Source organism: Mobula hypostoma, chromosome 1 (assembly GCF_963921235.1).
Source record: "Mobula hypostoma chromosome 1, sMobHyp1.1, whole genome shotgun sequence".
Classification (NCBI taxonomy): Eukaryota; Metazoa; Chordata; class Chondrichthyes; order Myliobatiformes; family Myliobatidae; genus Mobula; species Mobula hypostoma.
Genome location: NC_086097.1, coordinates 123,779,166 through 123,802,799, shown reverse-complemented (window position 1 = coordinate 123,802,799; position 23,634 = coordinate 123,779,166). Strand labels below are relative to the sequence as shown.

At 40.2% G+C, this 23,634-nt stretch overlaps 1 protein-coding gene across 1 annotated transcript in view; it reads right to left on the bottom strand.

Annotated features, from left to right (window-relative positions):
* Positions 1-23,634, bottom strand: part of LOC134350232 (protein disulfide-isomerase TMX3-like) — a 161,658-nt gene that overhangs the window by 22,058 nt on the left and 115,966 nt on the right. Inside the window, exons 10-11 of the mRNA XM_063055243.1 lie at positions 9,799-9,897; positions 7,519-7,576 (exon numbers count right to left, since the gene is read on the bottom strand). Of these exons, the coding sequence (XP_062911313.1) occupies positions 7,519-7,576; positions 9,799-9,897 (157 nt within the window). The remainder of the gene's footprint in view (positions 1-7,518; positions 7,577-9,798; positions 9,898-23,634) is intronic.

Here is a 23,634-nt window from a genome sequence, read left to right as displayed (position 1 = left end):
ATACAGATGTGGAATAAAATCTACATAAATACCAGCATGCATTTACAATGTGAAATTATGAAAAGTGGTTTAAAGTGTTTACAGTGCATTGCAGTGAGGGGGTAATAGATAAAGGAGGGTGGTTGGGGTAAACTAGGATGGTTGATTAGATTAACAGCTAGGGGAAGAAACTTTTAAGATAGTATCACGTTTGTTTTAATAGCTCTATAGTGCTTTCCAGAAGGAAAATATATATTCTGTATATTGTCTAATGAATTATCGACATGGGAAGGGTTGAAACAGGCCCAAGTTTCTGGTGGCCCTGTTAGCAATAAACTGCTCTCTCATATAACTTCATAAAACTTCTATTAATTTGTTAAGAGACTTGGTGAGACCCCATCTATACATTAATCCAAATATAGATTTGGACAAAATTTGTACATAATATGGTGCTACAAATTCTGAGATAGTGAAACAGGGATAAAAAGGAAGATCACTCATTATTCATGCATCCCATAAGGAAGAGAACCGTTGCTGACATTCTCAAGGATCAACCCAATTCTAACGTGCATTACTGGTGAACTGAAACACAAGTTTGTCTATGATATGGTGCTAAAATTTCTGATATAGTGAAACACGGAATAAAAGTGAAGATCACTCAGTATTTATGTGTCCCATGAGGAAGAGACATTCTCAAGGATCAGTTCAATTCTAATGTGTATTATCGGTTCACTGAAAAACCAAAATCAATGAGATGGAGGTTGGACTCTGACGAATCTGAACAGTTTCTCTTATGAGCTGTGGAGTAATGATGCAAGCTGAATGGTCAGATTCAAAGTGCACCTGGTAGCCGCTGCTGTGAGATAATTGCAGGTGACTCATTTTAGCCTCTTTTTGATTTGGCACTAATAACAGAGCTACCACAAGGATAACAAAGAGTATTATCATGGCCAGGTGGGTGGGGGGGGATAGTGTTGTTGAAGTAAAGGTGGTAGAAAACAAAAATGCAAGAGATAAAGGAGTGCCTCAAACCAGGATATCTGGCTCTTGCAGGACCAGTTAAGGTAAAATTTACAAGGGCTGTGGAATCAGTCACCACAGTATTGTTTGGTGCAGTAGCATCTCAGAATATGTCAAAACAACAGCAGACTATCAGGTCAGCAGAAAAGCTACAGACTATCATCACTGCAGGAGTTGTATCTATCCCAGACAAAGATGCAGACAGCATTTATCATTGTGGACATTATCCACCCTTTTTCAAATGCTCCCTTCTGGACAGCACTACAGTATAGGGATATTACACAAAAACTTCACACCATCTTAAAAGCATCTTCCCTCAGGCAGCAAATCTCACTATCCATTCTAGGTACCCCACCCCCCACCTCCATCTATTACCTCAGTCACTGCACTGTAAACACCATAAACCACTTTTTATAATACATTATAAATACATGACAATATTTATGCACATTTTATTCCGTATCTATACTTCAACCTCAGTTTATTTTTTATATACAGGTGTCCCCCGCTTTTCGAACGTTCGCTTTACGAAACCTCACTGTTACGAAAGACCTACATTAGTTCCCTGTTTTCACTAACAGAAGGTGTTTTCACTGTTACGAAAAAAAATCAGCGCGTGCCCCGAGCAGCCGCTCTCCCCCAGATTCCGAACGGCATTCTCACCGGCATTGCTTAAACATGTGCCTGTGAGCAGCCGTTAGCAAGATGAGTTCTAAGGTGTTGGAAAAGCCTGAAAGAGCTCGTAAGGGTGTTACACTCAGCGTAAAACTAGACATAATTAAGCGTTTCGATCACGGTGAACAAAGTAAGGATAAAGTGAGTTTGGCTTGTGGAAGCTGACGAAGATGATGTTGAAGAGGTTTTGGCATCCTATGACCAAGAACTGATAGATGAAGAGCTGATGCAATTGGAAGAGGAAAGGATAACAATCAAAACTGAATGCAGTAGCGAAAGTGAAGCAACTGCGTGAGATTTTCGCTGCAATGATAAAGTACGACTTTAATTTTGAAAGGGTACGTAGGTTTAGGGGATATTTGCGGGATGGTTTGAGTGCATACAAAGAACTGTATGATAGAAAAATGCGCGAGGCTCAGCAGTCAAGCAAGCCTTCCACATCAGCCACAGCAGATGACGAACCTCGATCTTCGACATCGAGGCGGGCAGTCATAGGAGAAGATGAGCTGCCTGCCCTAATGAAAACAGATGACACCCCAGTGTCCCACCATCCCAACCCTCAGGCCACAGACAGATACCGATTCGCGGAGAATGCAGCGGTAGCCGGGAGGCACACAGCACATCTTTAAGAAAAAAGCCGAAATAAACATACTAATTAATTAGATGCTGCCCAGCACGTAATTGTCGGCCCAGATCAGAGGCGATGCAATCGGCAATCGCCTCTGATCCAGGCTGACATTTACGTGCCGGGCAGCACCTAATTAATTAGCGTGTTTATTTCGGCTTTTTTCTTAAAGATGTGCTGTGTGCCTCCCGGCTACTGCTGCATGCTGCATTCTTCGCGGACCAGTATCGGGTCGCTGCCCGGAGGGTGGGGGCCTCTGCACCACCCCACCCTGCGACGACTCAGTCTAACACACCATCATGAATGTGCTCGCTGTCTTCCCGACTCCCGTAAGTGATACTACACTGTACATACATTATTTCTACTTTATATAAGCTGTGCATTTTTACGTGTTATTTGGTATGATTTGGCAGCTTCATAGCTTAAAGGTTACTGGAGAGAGTGTTTTTGCCAACAGCGCTTGCGTGAGATTTTCTGCCAACGGTGCTTGCGTGAGATTTTCGCTATGGAGATCTGTGCAGGCAATCGTTGCAGAGAAGTATTTTTACTTTATATGAGCTGTGTATTTATCATATCATTCCTGTTTTTACTATATGTTACTGTTATTTTAGGTTTTATGTGTTATTTGGCATGATTTGGTAGGTTATTTTTGGGTCTGCGAACGCTCACAAAATTTTCCCATATAAATAAATGGTAATTGCTTCTTCGCTTTACGACATTCCGGCTTACGAACCCTTTCATAGGAACACTCTACCTTCGGATGGCGGGGGAAACCTGTAATTCTCTTTTCTTTTTAATTGTTGAACGTTGTTGCTTTGGTTACATGTAGCGCCCTGACCAACACAGAGATGTTAAAGTCAGATGTATCAGTATTACAGTGGAATAAAAGGAATTACAGAAGCATGAGAGAGGATCTGACCAAAGTTGATTGGAAGAGGACACTAGCAGGGATGATGGCAAAACAACAATGACTGGAGTTTCTGGGAGCAATTTGAAAGGCACAGATACTGTACATGTAACCATGGTCGAAAAAGGAATTAAAAGACAACATAAAAGCAAAAGAAAGGACATATAGTACAACAGAAATTAGTGGGAAGAGGATTGAGAAGGTTTCAAAAATCAATAGAAAGGCAACTAAAAAGCCATAAGGAGAGCTAGATAGATAGATAGATATACTTTATTAATCCCAAGGGAAATTTGGTTTTGTTACAGCCGCACCAACCAAGAATAGAGCGTAAATATAGCATTACAAAAAACCCCCAACAAATAAACAACAAAATGCAAACTATGCCAGATGGAAAATAAGTCCAGGACCAGTCTATTGGCTCGGGGTGTCTGACCCTCCACGGGAGGAGCTACATGTTCGATGGCCACAGGCAGGAACAACCTCCTGGGCTGCCAAGTGTTGTATCACGGTGGAATGTGGCCGAAGTCCAACAGTAAAAAGTTCAATATCCAGTCTGCAACATGTTCCTCGATCGTAATAGGCCCGGATTGCACCATCCATTGTTAGCCAGAACAGTAAGCATCCAATTCCTTTACGCTTACCGCTCTCAGTGCACTTCCGGTCAGCCGGAACGGTATTACCCACCGAACTCCTCTCCTCCAAAAGTCTCTGTTGTCTTGACCCGATCCTCTTTCCTCGGCTTTGTGATCCCCCTCTGCATCCTCTGTGTGTTTTCCTCCGGATTTCAGCAGGGGTGTCCGCCGCTCTGCTCACTAAACCGGCCGGCATTTGCTGGTCCGTGGAATACACAATGCGACCTTGCTTCTGACCCGCGTGTCGGAATGTAACCATTAACAGCGCTAAAGAAAACCCAAATAAAACTTTCTCTACCAGCATGTTAGAGAGGGTGCAGCTTTGACGTGTTACCGTGAGAAAAAAAAATACAAAAAATAACATAAATTAAAAAGTAAAAAGAAGAAAGTAAGAATAGATCGGAACGGCTGTACCAGGCTGCATGCAGAACCGGTGCATGCGCACTATTGAAATATGAAGGTAAGCAAGGCAATCATATAAAAGAGCATACAGAAAGTTTTTTTCAGATATAGTAAGAGAGGCAAGAGTGGACATTGGACTGCTGGCAAATGATGCTGGAAATGTAGTAAAGGGGACAAAGAAATGGTGGGCGGGCTTAAGTATTTTGCATCAGCCTTCACTGTGGAAGACACCAGCAGTATGCCAGAAGTTTGAGAGTATCGGGGGTAGAACTGAGTGCAGTCACTATTACTGAGGAGAAGATGTCAGAAGGCCTTTGACAAAGTCCAGCACATGAGACTGCTTAACAAGATAACAGTCCATGGTATTACAGGAAAGATATTAACATATTTAGAAGACTAGCTGGTTGACAAGAAGGGCAATTGGGGAAACAATGGGGGCCTTTTCTAGTTGGCAGCCAGAGACTAGTGGTGTTCCATAGGATTGGAGTTGGGGCTGCTTCTTTTTACATTATACATTAATGATCTGGGTGATGGAATTGATGGCTTAATGGCCAGGTTTGTGGATGATATGAAGGTAGATAGAGCAGCAGGTAGTGAATCTGCAGAAAGGATTAGAAACATAGAAAATAGGTGCAGGAGTAGGCCATTCGGCCCTTCGAGCCTGCACCGCCATTTATTATGATCATGGCTGATCATCCAACTCAGAACCCCGCCCCAGCCTTCCCTCCATACCCCCTGACCCCCTTAGAAAGATTATGAGAATGGGCAAAGAAGTGGCAGATGGACTATAGTTTAGGAAAGTGTAAGGTAATTCACTTTGGTAGAAGGAATAAAAGTATAGACTAATTTCAAAACAGTAAGAAAATTCAAAAGTCAGAGGTGCAAAACAATTTGGGAGTCCTCATGCAGGATTCCCTAAAGGTTAACTTGAAGGTTGAGTCGGAGGTAAGCAAGGGAAATACAATGTTAGCATTCATTTTGAAAGGACTAGAATATAAAAGCAAGGATGTAATGCTGAGGCTTTATTAAGCATTGATCAGACCACAGCATTTGACAGCTCTAAGCCTGTAGTCATTGGAGTTTAGATGAATGAGGGGGAGGGGGGAATCTCATTCAAACCTATCAACTATTGAAAGGCCTAGATAGGGTGGATGTGGAGCGGACATTTTCTATAGTGCGGGATTCTAGGATCAGTGGGCATAACCTCAGAACAGAGGGATACCATTTAGAACAGAGTTGAGATGAACAGAAATTAGCCATGATAGAATGGCAGGGCAGACTCAATGGGCCGAATGGCCTAATTCTGCTCTTACCTATTTTGGTTTAACACAAGACAGCAAATTCCCAACATATGTAAATATACAGTATATGGCGAATAAAGTTGACTCTTCAATCATTTGCAGTACAGGCCTTCCCTCATTCAATGACAAAGAAAGCCTGTTGTGAGAGATAGATTATTAAGAGCAAATATTAAATTCTTCCGCTTGTTACATTACATAAAAAGAACCTTGATTAATGTAATTAGAAGGCTGCTCCTACTTCTGCTCTTAACAAATAGTTACAATCGCTAACAGTTTCAATACGTCTGTCATACACTCCTATCACGTGGCATGACCTGCTTTGTCCCATAAGGATCAATCCCTCGTCCTGTACTTTTCATCACATACATGGTTCTATTGGTCATGGGTGATGTTGTCAGGTATACAAACAAGCTCTAACTTTTCACTTCCTTCCACTTTCTCCATATTGTTGGACCTTCCATCATTACATGACATAAAAAGCTTGTTGTGAAAAGTATATTATTAAATTAATAAATGCTTCCCCTTGTTACATTATGTAACAAGGTTGATGAAGGTGTCAGGTTTTTGAGCCAGTTCCAGATGCCAAAGCAATGTCCAACATACTCTTTTCCACAGAGTGACTTTTGCAGAATCTGAACAAGGCTCTGCTTATGCTGGAGAGATGCAAGAATAGAGGGAGTGGTCCCAAGTTCTCCAAAAGAGCCATCACTTTCCCAAGTGTCTGCACACGCGTGGTAATTATCTACACATACAAATTTGCTGATGACACCACTGTTGTGGGCTGTATCGAAGATGGTGATGAATCAGCACATCAGAGGGAGATTGAAAACTTGGTTGGGTGATGTAATAACAACTTCTCACTCAATGTCAGTAAGACCAAGGAACTGATTGTGGACTTCAGGAGAGGGAAACCAGAGGTCCATGAGCCAGTAATCATCAGAGGATCAGAGGTGGAGAGGGTCAATAACTTTAAATCCTGAGTGTCACTATCTCAGAGGACCTGTCCTGGACCCATCGTATCAATATTATTGCGAAGAAAGCACCACAGTGCCTCTAGTTCCTCAGGAGTCTACGGAGGTTCATCTTGTCATTGAAAACCTAGGCAAACCTCTATAGATGTAGTGGAGAGTGTGCTGACTGGCTGATTACAGCCTGATATGGGAACACCAATGCCTTTGAGCAGAAAATCTTAAGAAAAGTAGTGGATTCTGCACAGTACATCATGGGTAAAACCCTTCCAACCATTGAGTTCATCTATATGAAATGTTGTAACAGAAAAGCAGCACCCATCATCAAAGATCCTCACCACCCAGGCCATTGCCTTTTCTCACTGCTGCCATCAGGTAGAAGGTACAAGAGCCTCAGGACATGCACCACCAGGTTCAAAAACAGTTACTACCCCTCAGCTATCAGACCCTTGAACAAAAGGGGATAGCTACACTCCTTTAAGGACGCATTTAAGGACTCTGTTATATTGTTATTTTATGTTCATTATTTATGGCTATTTATTTATATCTGCATTTGCGCATTTGTTTACAATTTACAGTTCCTGATGTTTACTGTTTACAGTTATTGTTACATGTTCACAGAAAGAACCTCAGGGTTGTATATACGAGGAATTCTGTAGACGCTGAAAATTCAAGCAACACACATCAAAGTTGCTGGTGAACTCAGCAGGCCAGGCATCATCTCTAGGAGGAGGTACAGTCGATGTTTCGGGCCGAGACCCTTCGTCAGGACTAACTGAAGGAAGAGTTAGTAAGAGATTTGAAAGTGGGAGGGGGAGGGAGAGATCCAAAATGATAGGAGAAGACAGGAGGGGGAGGGATGGAGCCAAGAGCTGGACAGGTGATTGGCAACAAATTTTAATGCTCTAATTACTTTTAAACAAAGTACAGTATTTCTAGTAGCAGTTAGAATGTTAATTCCCAATTCTTATAAACTTTATAACCATTGTGGAAGGTCAACAAATCATACCTAGCATGTTCGTCAGATGAATTCTTGCCATCGATAACAGCAACCACCACAAGCTTTCCTGAAGAAATCATGCAGTCATTATATCACAGGGTTCTCTTGAACCAAAACTATTTGCATCAAATGATTTAACTATCAAATCACCTCAATTCAATTCAATGCATTACACCCATAGCACGAGAAAAACTTTTTTTAGACCTGTGGGGTCTCAGTCAATGTGTGGATTACTTTAGGCCAACATGGCTTCGTCATTGAATCCAGTTTTTTGTTGCTGTCTACTGATCTTGTTTGATTCTTTGTAATGCCCCAAATTTCTTTCGAATGACTGCCTTCTTTCTCATTTCATTTTCTAAAGTCATCACAATTTTTCTTGATTCTTTTATAATTACTGTTTAACCATAAATATTTCTCCCTGTTTTCTACTACTTGAGTCCATCAGAAAGGTCGAACGATTTATAAAACCCACTCAACTGCAATTTAGGTCACTAGAAGTCAATTTAAAACAGTTGTAGTAATAAACTACCTCAACCAATGTTGGTCAATCCATTTCTGTTTTTAAATATTGCTTAACTCTGCAGAAAGCAGTCATGGGATAGAGAAAAAAAAAACATTTTGCAGATTATTTCTTCCCCTCCCCAATCAGATTTCTGAATGGACTATGAACCAACTGATGAACACTACCTCACTGTTTTTTAGCTCTATTTTTGCCCTACTTTAAATATATAATAAAATGTGTTGGCACGTGGCCAAGTGGTTAAGGCATTCGTCTAGCGATCTGAAGGTCACTAGTTCGAGCTTTGACTGAGGCAGCGTGTTGTGTCCTTGAGCAAGGCACTTAACCACACATTGCTCTACGATGACACCGGTGCCAAGCTGCATGGGTCCTAATGCCCTTCCTTTGGACAACATCAGTGGCATGGAGAGGGGAGACTTGCAGCATGGGCAACTGCTGGTCTTCCATACAGCCTTGCCCAGGCCTGCCAAGGCACAAATCCATGGTCTCATGAGACTAACGGATGCCTATTATATAATAAAAACAAACAACAAAATTTCCGACATATCCCAGTGATATTAAAATTGATTTGAATTCCAAGGTGTCCTATACATTTGGATGTGACAGTAACTTTAACCAGGTATGAACACACATGAACAAGGTATTCATTGGATGTGTTACAATGCTCATAATACAAAGTCTTGATTTCGTTCCATTCAAGAGTTAAACTGTCCCAAAATGGATATTTTCAAAATATCACACAACCTGTTCAAAGAAAATAATATTTCACCAATTCCTGTGTTTTGAGCTTTTAGCTTACTTCCCTTCTATTGCTAAGGCAACTTGACACAATTTATTTAAGAGATTAAGAGATGAACAAGAGAGGTAGTGAGATTTCGCCACCTCAAGACAATTCATCATAGCTGTGTGATGTTTCCCTGCAGAAAAGGACCTAAGAATTCAGGGTTGTTAAAGAACTTACTTCCCATCGCATACACTCAGTTGGCCACCTTTTTAGGTACATCTGTACACCTGCTTGTTAATGCAAATATTTAATCAGCAACTCAATGCACAACAGCATGCAGCCATGGCCAAAAGGTTCAGCTCTTGTTCAGATCACACATCAGAATGGGAAGAAATAAGTGGCTCTGACCGTGGAATGATTATTGATGCCAGACGGACTGGCTTGATTATCCAGAAACTGTTGATCTCTTGGGATTTTCACAAACAGTCTCTAGAGTTTACAGGGAATGGTGTGAGAAACAAAAAAAACATCCAGTGAGCAGCAGTTTTGTGGGTGAAAATACCTTGTTCAAGGGGTCAAAGAATAATTGGAAGAATGGATCAAAAACTGACAGGAAGGTGACAGTAACACAAATAACCAGATGTCACAACAGTGGTGAGCAGAAAAGCTTTTCTGAATGCACAGCATGTCAAACCTGTAAGTGGGTGGGCTCCTGCAGCAAAAGACCACAAATGTACACTCAGTAGCCACTGAGTGTATTTAGTTCCCTCAATGCACTTGTCATTTTTAACCAAGGTGAACCACCTAAATTAATGCTCTAATACTTTTCTCATTTGTTAACTTAGTCTAGCTGTCAGTTTCTACGCAACTTGCACCTCATATTCCAGGTATCAGAAAGTTATAGTATGAGCTTCACAAATATAAACCTAGCAAGCAAATCAAATATAAATATTGCAATTTTATTCAGAAGAATTTCAAATTACAAAAATGTTTAAAATATTTTACTATTAAAAGTCCGATACAAAGAAATGAAATGGAAGTGTACCTGTATCTGCAAGTTCATACAAAGTGAAAGCATCAATGTAAAGATATCCCAAGAATCTTTCCTTATTCACCCATGAAGACAAGTCTCCATCTTCATATTCTGAGGGTAGAAAAATTGGATTGGTATGGTCAGTTTTGACAATGAACTCAAGTCATCACAATTACAACTTAAAACAAAAGTTGAGAATAAGTTAAACATTACTTCCTTAATCAAAGATGTTGGGTCTGCATGAAATACTACCTTATTCTCAATGCTTGGTGCCCTGTTTGGTGACGAGATGAGGGTAGAATATAAAGATTTAGGTGAGCAAGGAGGATGTACGAAAATTGGAATGGAAAAGGCCGATTAGCCTTTCACATATGGCACACAATACTCTTTATCACAGACATTAATTTATCAATTTTAATATCTTAGTAAATTCTTTCTCAATATTTATCAAGTCTGTGTCTTTGCCCTTGCCCATAACCAAACTCAAAGATTAATAGTAAAAATAGTAACATATTTTAATTCTTTGAAAAAAAATTGTGCTCAGCTGCAGGGTTGTCAAATACGCTTGTTACTAAGTTTAAGAAAAAGAAAACTACGGTTCTGTTTGAACTCTATGTTGATCTCGGCTGGAATAGCCCTTCACCCTCAGCTGCTCAGACATGAGAGAAGGAAAAATAATATCAATGTTCCAAACATCCATATGTTCGGAAATAGAAGCTGGGATATTCAGGGCATTTGGTTAGGTTGCAATACTCCATTGTCAAATACACCTAAGAAGACCAGAGGTGGTGAACTTCCTGGAGAGTGTGTGTCCAAACTGGTGATAATTTTCTAAAACATTTTCCCGCTTGCCATGGTAATTTTGAGCAAAGAATATCATTGATGAATGAATTAGTAACAATAAATATGTACTTTTAAAAGGGAAAACTGAGGTATTACAGTCATAGAATACCACAGCACACTAAGATACCCAGTCTGAGCCGAACCATTAATCTACCTAGTTCCATCGACCTGCACCTGGACCTTAGCCCTCCATACCTCACCCCATCCATGAATCTATCCAAATTTCTCAAGTGTTGAGATCGTCCCTGCATCTACCACTTGCGTTGGCAGCTCGTTCCACACTCTCACTACCCTCTGAGTTATCCCTCATGTTCCCTTTAAACTTTCAACCTTAAACCACGACCTCTAGTTGCAGTCTCACCTAACCTCAGTGGAAAAAGCCTTCTTGTATTTACGTTAGCTCTACTGCTCATAATTTTGTATAGCTCTATCAAATCTCCCCTCAGTCTTCTTTCTTCACGGGAATAAAGTCTGAACCCATTCAATCTTTCCCTATAACTCAGTACCTTAAGCCCATTTCTTTATAACTCAGGTCCTCAAGATTACAACATCCTTGTAAAATTTCTGTGCACTCTTTCAATTATATTTACATCTTTCCTATAGGTAGGTGACTAAAACTGGACACAATACTCCAAATTTGGCCTCAGCAACGTAACATCCCAACTCCTGAAACAGTACATTGATTCCTGAAGGCCAATGTGCCAGAAACTTTCTTTACGACCCCATCTACCTGTGATGCCACTTTCAAGGAATTATGTACCTGTATCCCCAGATCCCTCTGTTCTACCACACTCCTCAGTGCCCTACTGCTCACTGTGTCAGACCCACCCGGATGATCCTCCCAAAGTGCAACACCTTACACTTGTCTGCATTAAATCCCATTTGCCATTTTCAGCTCATTTTTCCAGCTGGATCAGGTCCCACTGCAAGCTTTCTTAGACTTCCTCATTGTCCACTACACCCCAGTCTAACACACATAATCATTCAGGTAATTGATAAAGATGACAACAACGGATCCAGCACCGATCCCTGCAGCACATCACAAGTTCCAGGCCTACAGTCAGAGACACAACCATCGACAACCACCCTCTGGTTTCTTTCGTGAAGCAAATGTCTAATCCAATTTACTATCTTATCTTGAATACAAAGTGACTGAACTTCTTAAGTGTCCTCTTGCATTTCTTATACTCCTTGAGTCCCTCATTTGTTCCTGCCTGCCTATACCTGCTATGCACCTCGTTTTTCGAAAACCGTGGCTCCATAAACCTGTTATTCTTGCCTTTTATCCTGACAGGAACATACAAACTCAGTACTCTCAAAATTTCACTCTCGAAGGTCTCCCACGAACCAGATACACATTTGCCAGAAAACAACTTGTCCCAATCCAAACATGGCAGATCCTTTCTCATACCATCAAAATTGGCCATTCTCCAATTCAGAATCTCAACTCAAGGACCAGATACTTTATACTTTATTGTCGCCAAACAATTAATACTAGAACGTACAATCATCACAGTGATATTTGATTCTGCGCTTCGTGCTCCCTGGAGTACAAATCAATAGTAAATATTAAAAATTTAAATTATAAATCATAAATAGAAAATAGAAAAGGGAAAGTAAGGCAGTGCAAAAAAACCGAGAGGCAGGTCTGGATATTTGGAGGGTACGGCCCAGATCCGGATCAGGATCCTTTCAGCAGTCTTATCACAGTTGGAAAGAAGCTGTTCCCAAATATGGCCGTTTGAGTCTTCAAGCTCCTGAGCCTTCTCCCGGAGGGAAGAGGGACGAAAAGCGTGTTGGCTGGGTGGGTCGTGTCCTTGATTATCCTGGCAGCACTGCTCCGACAGCGTGCCGTGTAAAGTGAGTCCAAGGACGGAAGATTGGTTTGTGTGATGTGCTGGGCTGTGTTCACGATCTTCTGCAGCTTCTTCCGGTCTTGGACAGGACAACTTCCGTACCAGGTTGTGATGCACCCTAGAAGAATGCTTTCTACGGTGCATCTGTAAAAATTAGTGAGGGTTTCAGGGGACAGGCCAAATTTCTTTAGCTTTCTCGGGAAGTAAAGGCGCTGGTGGGCCTTCTTGGCAGTGGACTCTGCTTGGTTGGACCAAGTCAGGTCATTTGTGATATTGACCCCGAGGAACTTAAAGCTTTTGACCTGTTCCACTTGCGCACCACTGATGTAAATGGGGTCGTGCGGTCCGCTACTCCTTCTGAAGTCAACAACCAATTCCTTTGTCTTGCTGACGTTGAGGGATAGGTTATTGTCTTCGCACCATGCCACCAGGTTCTTAATTTCCTCTCTGTACTCAAACTCATCATTACTCGAGATATGGCCTACAATTGTGGTGTCACCAGCAAACTTATATTTGAGTTTGATGGAAACTTGGCAACACAATCATGGGTGTACAGTGAGTACAGCAGGGGGCTGAGTACACAGTCTTGTGGGGCACCGGTGCTCACAGCGATTGTAGAGGAGAGCTTGTCCCCTATTTTTACAGCCTGGGACCTGTCTGTGAGGAAGTTGAAGATCCAGCTGCAGATCTGAGTGCTAAGGCCCAGGTTCCAGAGCTTTGAAATCAGTTTATTTGGAATGATGGTATTAAAGGCAGAGCTGTAGTCAATGAAAAGGAACCTTACATATGCCTCTTTATTCTCCTGGTGTTCTAAGGAGGAATATAGGGCCAGAGAGATGGCATCTGCTGTTGATCTATCATTTTTCATAACTACTTTGAAACTAATGGCATTATGATCTCTAGATGCAAAGTCTTCCCTTGCATAAACTTCTATCTTCTACCTTTTCTCATTCCCTAACAGGATATCTGTATCACACTCTCTAGTCGGGACTTCTATGTACCGATTAAGTAAACTTTTCTCAATACATCTCACAAGCTCTCTTACAATATGGGAGTCCCAGTCAATACGTGGAAAATTAAAATCACTTATTATCAGTCCTGTTGCTTATTTCTGGGCATTCATTGTTTATTATGAATAAAAGTAAAACAGAGACGGATTGAAATAAATGAAGCATTTTAGAAAACCTGCTCAAAAATGATTAATGTTAAATTAAAAAAAACAATTGAAAAACATCATTTCTAATGTTGCATGCTCAAAGAGATCTGTTTTTATGTCAGAATGATGTAATGTCTTTTGAAGGTCACCTGATGTGATTTTCCCGCCGATGTGAGGTCACGTGATGACATGTGCCCCCGTGACTATATAAGGGTCGACCCAGGTGACACAGTAGGTTTTTGAGTTTGTAGATTTCCAGGTAGAACGTGTTGTGCCTCCGTTTCTGTTGCGTGTTTGTTTCTGTGACGCAGTTTCAGTTTTAAAACGGAAGGTGCGTTCTCTTACAGGGTATTGTATTTGGACTGGGAATTTGTGGCTGGAAGTGCCAATTTACTCAATTCTGACAGTTCTGAAGGGAGAGTGAAGAGTTCATCGAAGTGAGGGATCGAGAGAAGTCTGCATCGTTTGGCAGTTTAATAAAGAATCAACCTTATTGAGCCTTCGTTGGAGAGAACCTGCATTGAGATAACTCTTGCAATAGGGCAATGAGTTCATGCAAAAAGGCTCTCTCTCTCTCTAAAGGAATTTGTCAGTTGGTTTAAACTGCTTATTTCCGGCATCGGGAATCCTGTGGACAGAACCGGCAGTAAAGGTGCGTCGGTGAAGAAATCTTTCTCCAGAGAAGTCTCTCCCAATTGAATGTGTAAAACTGTTGGACTTTCGAAGTTATCGCTTTAAGAACTATATCTGACTGTATCGCTTTAAGAACTGTTTTTGCATTTAAAGCTTTAAGAACCAGAGCCGAGTGGCGAGTTGGTGAACGGCTGCGTACCTGTTAACCTCCGGTTAAAGTTTTCCTTTGTTTTTTTTTCCCTTATCGTTTATACGTGTTTAATAAAAGTTTGCTTGTTTTTATATAACCTGTCTCGATTAATATTCATTGTTGCCGGTTACGTAACACTAAATAGTATTGTTATACCTGATTTATAACATAATAAATGTGAATATGGCATTATAAGCTTTGATAAAAGATCAAGGAAAGGAAAATAAACACACTCACTCTCAGTCAGATATTTGCTACTGCATACTGATGATAAATATTTTATATCCAGCTTGTATTTGGTTGTTCTGAGAACTATAAGTGTAGCATTAGTTTCATCAGGAAGTCTCCTCCTATAATTTGATGATTAAGTTCACCATCGAAAACAATGCATTTCATGATTATGTTAATGAAAATACTGTCAATATCACCATTGCAAGATTTCTCAGAAGTTAAAAGCTTCCAGAGTTTCAGAACCTCATTGTCTGGATTTTTATGCTTTGATCTAGTCAATAACCAATCCTTTTCAACATTTTCTAGTTCAGCTCCTCAAATCTTTGCCCACTCATAAATCTGATAGTGAAAGGGAAGTTCTTGAAATGTTGAATGTGTGTCTTCAGGCTTCAGTACCTTCCCTCTGACAGAAATAATGAGAAGAGAGCATGTCCTGGGTGGTGTGGGTCCTTAATGATGAACACCACCTTTCTGAGGCATTGCCTTTTGCAGTTGTCCTCAATGGTGGGGAGGCACGTGCCCATGATGAAGTTGGCTGAACTTACAACCTGCTGCAGTTTTGTTCAGTCCTCTGCAGTGGCCCTTCCATACCAGACAGTGATGTAACCAGTCAGAATGCTCTCCATTGTACACCTGTAGACATTTGCTAGAGTCTTTGATGACATACCAAATCTCCTCAAACTCCTAATGAAATACAGCCACTGGCATGCCTTCTTCATGACTGCATCAATATGTTGGGCCCAGGACAGATATTCAGATGCACTAAAGGCACTTGAAAAAAAAGCTTAAGGGTCACAGGAACGGACAAGATAAAGAGAAGTTTTTGTCTTTGTAGGGGAGTCCGGAAAAATGAATAAAACTTTTAGAACTAGGCAATCAACAAAAATTAAATACTTACACACACCAAGGGTCACAGAAGAAGGGTACTTTTGTACAAACAAAGCAGTGGATAAGGTCAATCAATATTTATATTAAATCAACAGGTTATTGCTATCCAAAGATATTGAGGGAATTACCAAATACAAGTTAGCGAGTAAAGTTAGGGTCAAGACCAACCATGATCACTGAATGACAACGAACTGAATGACACTCTCCTGTTTCTATTGTTCCAAAGATAAACCTAAACTTTATCAGTTTATCTAGGTCATGACATATACAAAATAGGCCTTCTAAGCTATTCAAAAGGCATCTCTTAATACTTGGGTTTTGTAAATTTGAATTTGCACAGCTCATACTTTACATGTTCAAGTATACAGAGACCAACAAAAATTTCTCTTTCAGTTTTACAGAAGTCTGCCCTCCTCATGGATGAACCTCATTGGCCAGTGCACATACAGAACTGGAAAGGAAGTAGTGTTTTTGCTCACTTCATGCCAACAGAGTAAAACCAGCCAACGTACTGTCGGGTTGAGTCAACTCCTGATTGGTGAAGTGGGATAAAAAAGTAGTCTCAACGGTCAGAATTAATCAGGTAGGTAGTTCCACAACTAACTTTTGAAAGATAATTACTTCAAATATTTTATGGGAAGACTAAAGTCCCAAAAGGCAGTGGGTGCGATTTAAGGTTTTTGTAGTCAAATGTTTGATGGCTGATCCGTGCCAAATACATTAACCAGGCAGGTAGTAAAGGTACTACTGACTGAACTGGCTTTGGTTGTGGGGATGGGTGGAAAGAAAAATTCTAGGGAAAAACGCAAAGCAAATTTGCTATTACAGATATCTGAATATGGAATAAAGACACGATCAGTTGTAGTACACACAAAATGCTGCAGGAACACAGCAGGTCAGGCAGCATCTGTGGAGAGGAATCAACAGTCAATGTTTTGGACTGAGATACTTCATCAGGACTGGAAAGGAAGGGGGGAAAGGTTGTGACGTGATGTTCGGTAGGTGTTGCTGGCATAATATAAGAAATGAATGTTCCTTAAAGACAGGAGATTCTGGAGAGTTGGTTCAAACTAGACAAAATAAAATGTAAACATTTTAAAACTGAAGTTAAGTTGTAAAAGCAGCCTGGTTCTTCTCCATTGGGTAAGAGGGGAAATACTGTTGGATTAATGATCTTTGGACTCCTTCATTTGATCAGAGATTTTATAAAGTAGGGGACAGAGGGTTAGTAGTCTTTTTCAGAGAATTCAAAGGGTGTGTAGGTGGGGGGTGGTGGGCAGGGGAAGGAGGATTGGCTGCAGGTACGTGAATGTTAAATCTGAAATCCTGCACAATTGGAAACCATCACAGTTAAGTAGGGACAGCCAATTAGAACTCAACGGAGGAAAGAACCAGCTGCAAATATCTGAATATGCCAAGATTTGCAGAGTGAAGCAGCAGCAGGGTGTCTAGGGCAGGACTGGAATATATGTCTAACAATGACAAGTTCGTGAACAAGCATTTCTGAGCAGATGTACTAAGGCAGGAAACTACCCATTAAGATGGTGACAGAAGATAGAAAGGTAAACCATCAACAGAATTTGAGAATGACAAATGTTGCAAACAGTTTGATTCAACCCAAGATTGGTTTCTAGAGAGTAAACTACAGCTTGTGTCTAAATCTTTAAGTGAATCATCTACTGGGTGTGCATAATTATCAAATTGTAGGTTTATTATGTATGTAATCTTTTCTGTTGATCACATCTTATGCTGAAAGAAATTTATCCCATTGTAGAATTGACCAAAATTATAATGTCAAAAATGACTTTGAATTGTGAAATCTACATCTGGACCTAAAAAGAACATTTTCCAAATGACAAAAAGCTGCAAACTGTGGGGGACCAAAACAACTTGAGGTATGTTTATATGCAGTGGCATGCAAAAGTTTGGGCACCCCAGTCAAAATTTCTGTTACTGTGAATAGCTAAGCGAGTAAAAGATTAACTGATTTCCAAAAGGCATAAAGTTAAAGATGACACATTTCTTTAATATTTTAAGCAAGATCACTTTTTTATTTCCATCTTTTACAGTTTCAAAATAACAAAAAAGGAAAAGGGCCTGAAGCAGAAGTTTGGGCACCCTGCATGGTCAGCACTTAGTAACACCCCCTTTGGCAAGTATCACAGCTTGTAAATGCTTTCTGTAGCCAGCTATGAGCCTTTCAATTCTTGTTTGGGGGATTTTCGCCCATCCTTCCTTGCAAAAGGCTTCTAGTTCTGTGAGATTCTTGCATGCACTGCTCTTTTGAGGTCTATCCACAGATTCCTGATGATGTTTAGGTCAGGGGACTGTGAGGGCCATGGCAAAACCTTCAGCGTGCGCCTCTTGAGGTAGTCCATTGTGGATTTTGAGGTGTGTTTAGGATCATTATCCTGTTGTAGAAGCCATCCTCTTTTCATCTTCAGCTTTTTTACAGCCGGTGTGATGATTGCTTCCAGAATTTACTGGTATTTAATTGAATTCATTCTTCCCTCTACCAGTGAAATGTTCCCTGTGCCACTGGCTGCAACACAAGCCCAAAAGCATGATTGATCCATCCTCATGCTTAACAGTTGGAGAGGTGTTCTTTTCATGAAACTCTGCACCCTTTTTTCTCCAAACATACCTTTGCTCACTGAGGCCAAAAAGTTCTACTTTAACTTCGTCAGTCCACAGGACTTATTTCCAAAATGCATCAGGCTTGTTTAGATGTTCCTTTGCAATCTTCTGACGCTGAATTTTGTGGTGAGGACGCAGGAAAGGTTTTCTTCTGATGACTCTTCCATGAAGGTCATATTTGTGCAGGTGTCGCTGCACAGTAGAACAGTGCACCACCACTCCAGAGTCTGCTAAATCTTCCTGAAGGTCTTTTGCAGTCAAACGGGGGTTTTGATTTGCCTTTCTAGCAATCCTCTTGGCAGTTCTCTTGGAAAGTTTTCTTGGTCTTCCAGACCTCAACTTGACCTCCACCGTTCCTGTTAACTGCTATTCCTTAATTACATTACGAACTGAGGAAATGGCGACTTGAAAACGCTTTGTCATCTTCTTATAGCATTCTCCTGCTTTGTGGGCATCATTTATTTTAATTTTCAGGGTGCTAGGCAGCTGCTTAGCACCCTAAGGCTGCTGATTGTTGGGACAAGGTTTGAGGAATCAGGGTATTTATAAAGCTTTGAAATTTGCATCACCTGGCCTTTCCAAACAATGACTATGAACAAGCCATAGCCCTAACAAGCTAATTAATCTCTGAGACCTTGGTAAAAGTTATCTGAGAGCTCAAATCTCTTGGGGTGCCCAAACTTTTGCATGGTGCTCCTTTCGTTTTTTCACTCCAAAATTGTACAAAACAAAAATAGTACACTAATCTTGCTTAAAATGTTGAAAAGAATGTTTCATCTTTAACTTTATGACTTTTTTAGATCAATTCATCTTCTACTCACTTAACTATTCACAGTAACAAAAATGTTGACCAGGGGTGCCCAAACTTTTGCATACCACTGTATTAATAAAATGTCCAAACAGGTACAAAAATCTAAATGGTGGTGAAATTCTGGGTGTTATTTCTTGTAAGAGTCAGAAGCCATGCTATAAACTAAAAAATTAAAAAAAAAACAGCAGATGCTGAAAATCTTAAATAGAAAACTGGAAGCAACTCTCAGGTCAGGCAACATTTGTGGAAAGAGAAATTGATTAATGTTCCAAAGTAAACTGGAAAAGAGAAGAAAATAACAAGTTTGTTTTAAGGTGGAGAGGGTGGAGGAGGATTGGATATCTATGTCAATGTAGAATTGACCAAAAATTGGAACATGTCTGAATGGGGGAAGCTAAAGTCACCACGGGAATCAAATAATGTGCAGTGTTTATCATTCCCACAAATTGATACTAATAAAGGTAATTTTTGCTAACTACATGTTTTACTCAGCTCTAACTCCTCTGTCAACAAAAGCAATCATTGAAAAGAATCAAGGTCAAATAGTAAAATTTGCTTTGTAGCTGGTTCAGCACAACACTGTGGGCCAAATGGCCTGTTTTGTGCTATTCTCCTCTATACAATAAACAGCTTTAATAAACAAAAGCTTTCATTTAAATCTTCAAAATGATTTAATACTTAAATTGCTGTCACTTTCAAATAAATGTATTAAATTAATCTCAAATGCATTTTGAAACTTTTCTTGCTGAACTTGAACAATTTAGCGTGAGCCATCAAATTACAATCTACAAATTAAATTCTGTCATTTCTAAACAAACCAATTTACTACCTCATTTACAAATAAGATATTTTAATATTTTTAGATTTTCGTCTATTCTTTAAATTTAGGGTGAGTTATATATCATTCATTTCTGAAAGGCCGTGATTTTATTTAGTTCAACGTGGCACTTCCATTTCTGAGTCAAGTTTTGGTATCAAAATAAAATTGAGGTTAATGATGCTTCAAGCATTACAAGCACAAGTATCCTTTAGGTAACATGATAAGTGGTAATGACATTTACCTCTTACTTTTAGCACATAGAACATAGAATAGTACAGAACAGTACAGGCCCTTTGGCCCACAATGTTATGTCGACCCTCAAACCCTGCCTCCCATATAAGTCCCCACCTTAAATTCCTCCATATACTTGTCTAGTAGTCTCTTAAACTTCACCAGTGTATCTGCCTCCACCACTGACTCAGGCAGTGTATTCCACTCTATCTATTCCTCTTATTATCTTGTACAGCTCTATCATGTCTCCTGTCATCCTCCTTCTCTCCAAAGAGTAAAGCCCTAGCTCCCTTAATCTCTGATCATAATGCATACTTTCTAAACCAGGCAGCATCCTGGTAAATCTCCTCTGTACCCTTTCCAATACTTCCACATCCTTCCTATAGTGAGGTGACCAGAACTGGACATAATATTCCAAGTGTGGCCTAACCAGAGTTTTATAGAGCTGCATCATTACATCGCGACTCTTAAACTCTATCCCTCGACTTATGAAAGCTAACACCCCATAAGCTTTCTTAACTACCCTATCCACCTGCACAATGATCATCTTACAATTTCCTCGACTTTGTGGCCCAAGTTTAGTAAACGAATCTATATTAGTTGCCTTGCTGCAGCCAAATTTTGCGCCCTTTATCTGAGAAAAAATGTGCTGGCATTGGAGATGGCCCATTGGAGGATCACGAGGATGAAAGGTTTCGTGTATGAGGAGTGTTAATAGCTCAAGGCACGGACTCCCAAGAGTTTAGAAAAATGTGGGTGGATCTCTTTGAAACCTATCAAATACTGAAGTGGATGTGGAGAGGATGTTTTCTATAGTAGGGAGTCTAAGACCAGGGGGTTCAGCCTCAGAATAGAGGGGCTCCCCTTTAGAACAGAGATGAGGAGAAATTTCTTTAGCCCAAGGATAGTGAATCTGTGGAATTTATTGCACAGGCAGCTGTGGAAGCCAGGTCATTGGGTATATTTAAAGTGGAGGTTGATAGGTTTTTGATTAGTAATGGTGTCAAAGGTTATATGGAGAAGGCAGAAGAAATGTGTTGAGAGGGTTAATAAATTAGCAATGATGGAATGATGGAGCAGGCTCAATGGGCTGAATGGTTTAATTCTGCTCTTATGTCTTATGGTCTAACCTATGAATATATGCTATTTCTATTAAGAATCTGAAACAAGCACATTTGTGCAACATAAGATTCGAAGGATGCTAACGTATTGGTCATCTCTGATTGTAATCCGGAAATTATTCCATTTGATCCTACTTTTCGTTGGCCAGACAATTCTAAACACTGATGTTTTACAGGCACAGGTATTTCCACCGGTTCACCTCATGGCTCAATCACACAACACTGACCATCTTTCCATCACAGTGCATGAAGACGATGTGGAAAGTTCCATGTTTGTTGTCCGGGTAACTTGTTGCAATCACATGCTGCTACAATATTGGTCAGAAAAATCGTATTTTGATAATACTCAAATCAAACAAATCCAAACTACGCTCTCAACCACAAATGACAGTATCCAATTTGTACTGAAAGTTTTGTGTCGATCATCTTCGTTGCAAAACTGTGACTACTGGACGCCCTTTGTAATTGGACTCATGTTGGATGCAACGTCAAGAGGCTACCAGCTGCCTTCCAGAACAACGTGGAATGGGGATGTTAAGCAGCTCCTGAAAGACAAGGCCATTCTATTGACCAAGTAGCATTTCATGTATTATGCAAGGAAATCAACTGCTCATCTCTGTTGTATTCCAAAGATATTTCTTGTGGATATTTACCAGGCCTGATTACAAAGGTACTACATGGAAAATAATTTAAGTCAAGGATCAACAGAACATTTTGGGAATGGGGTGGAGGAGTTGGTGGAGAAGGAGGACATGTCTCGTCCCACCCTCCCGCCCTCATCAACATCTTCTCACAATTGTAGCCTTACTCTGTTTCACCCTTGGATGCACCCAACACTAAACAAGAGGGAGGTGTAATAATTTCTCCTCTGATTACTGATTATAATTGGTACTTACTGAAAGTTACCTGAGAGGCTACAGAATATGAGTACATTAAGCATCTCTGCTTTCACTACTGATATATTTAACCTGCAGTGGTCACTTTTTCTGTACACCTTAACTCCTGCTCATTAATGCAAATATCTAATCAGCCAATTGAATGCTGTGATGACTATTCACTTTGTGAACCAGTGGACCTCTTGGCTTTTTGCAAAGCTCGCTCTCTAAACACAGCAGCTGCCACTTGTCAAGATCAAACAACTGTTTAGTTTCTGGTCGTAAATGGGAGCCAGTCTTTAGTTCTAACTATGTAAATGGCAATCATTAATCAACTTGAAGTTAAAAACACAGCTTTGCAAACAATGTCTGTTTATAGCACAGACTTGCTGGTTCCTTGCATCCTGTCTTGCTGCTCAAAGAGGTGCAGTATAAGACACTGAGTTATTTAATTTGGCTTGTATCAAAACAGACAAGCTGACAAACTTCCTTAGTTCAAGGATTCTTACATATGGATAATATCATTTAGCATATCAAATGACTATGTGTTTATAGTTGAGAGTTATATGTACTCAGAGGGTAGTTCCTAGCAAAGGTTGTAAAGTTATGTCTCCAACAAACATGTAGACCGTTTCTGTAAAAAGGATTTCTGCAGAAATATCATACACGGCTTGAAGTGCCAGAAGATGATCCCCTGGCTTCGGTTTGTGTGACAGAGGATTTGTTCATTTGCATTGTTGGTATGTCCTTTCAGTTTATAGAAATTATACTTGTGTTTTGGCAATCCTTTATGCTTTTGAAATGCTTTGTGTTTTAGAAATGGTTTGTAATTTGGAAATGCTTAAAATAAAAATTCTCTGTGTGTTTTAAGAATGTTGTTTGGATTTAAATGTGTGCACTGAAAATAAATAAACTGCGTTTTAAACTACTCTGTTAGCTGCAAGTATCTTCTCCTTGGTAGGAAGAGAGGACCCATTGCTTGAATAGTAGGTATTGGCAGCTAAGCTTGGCCATGGAGAATAACCGGGTGAGTGAACTAGTCTTTGATGATTGGGTAGTTACAGTATAATCTTCCTTTAGTAAGAGTACTTGTAGCTATTTATATCATATAGGACTTAAAGTCTTTGCCTGAGTTTAGAACTTTGCAGTCAGCAAATCCAATACCATCACAGTGGCAACAACTCAATGCATAAAAGCATGCAGACATAGTTAAGGGGTCCCATTGTTGTTCAGAACAAACTTCAGAATGGGAATTAAAATTATCTAAGTGACTTTGACCATAGAATGTTTGTTGGTGCCAGATGGAGTGGTTTGAATATGTCAGAAAATGCTGATCTCCTGGATTTTCACACACAACAGTTCTGTGGGCAAAAATCCCTTGTGAATGAGAAAGTACAGAGTAGAATGGCCAGACTTGTTCAAGCTGACAGGAAGGTGGCAGTAACACAAATAACCAGATATTTGCAACAGTGGTGTGCAGAAAATCATAGAAACATAGAAAACCCGCAGCACAATACAGGCCCTTCGGCCCACAAAGCTGTGCCAAACATGTCCTA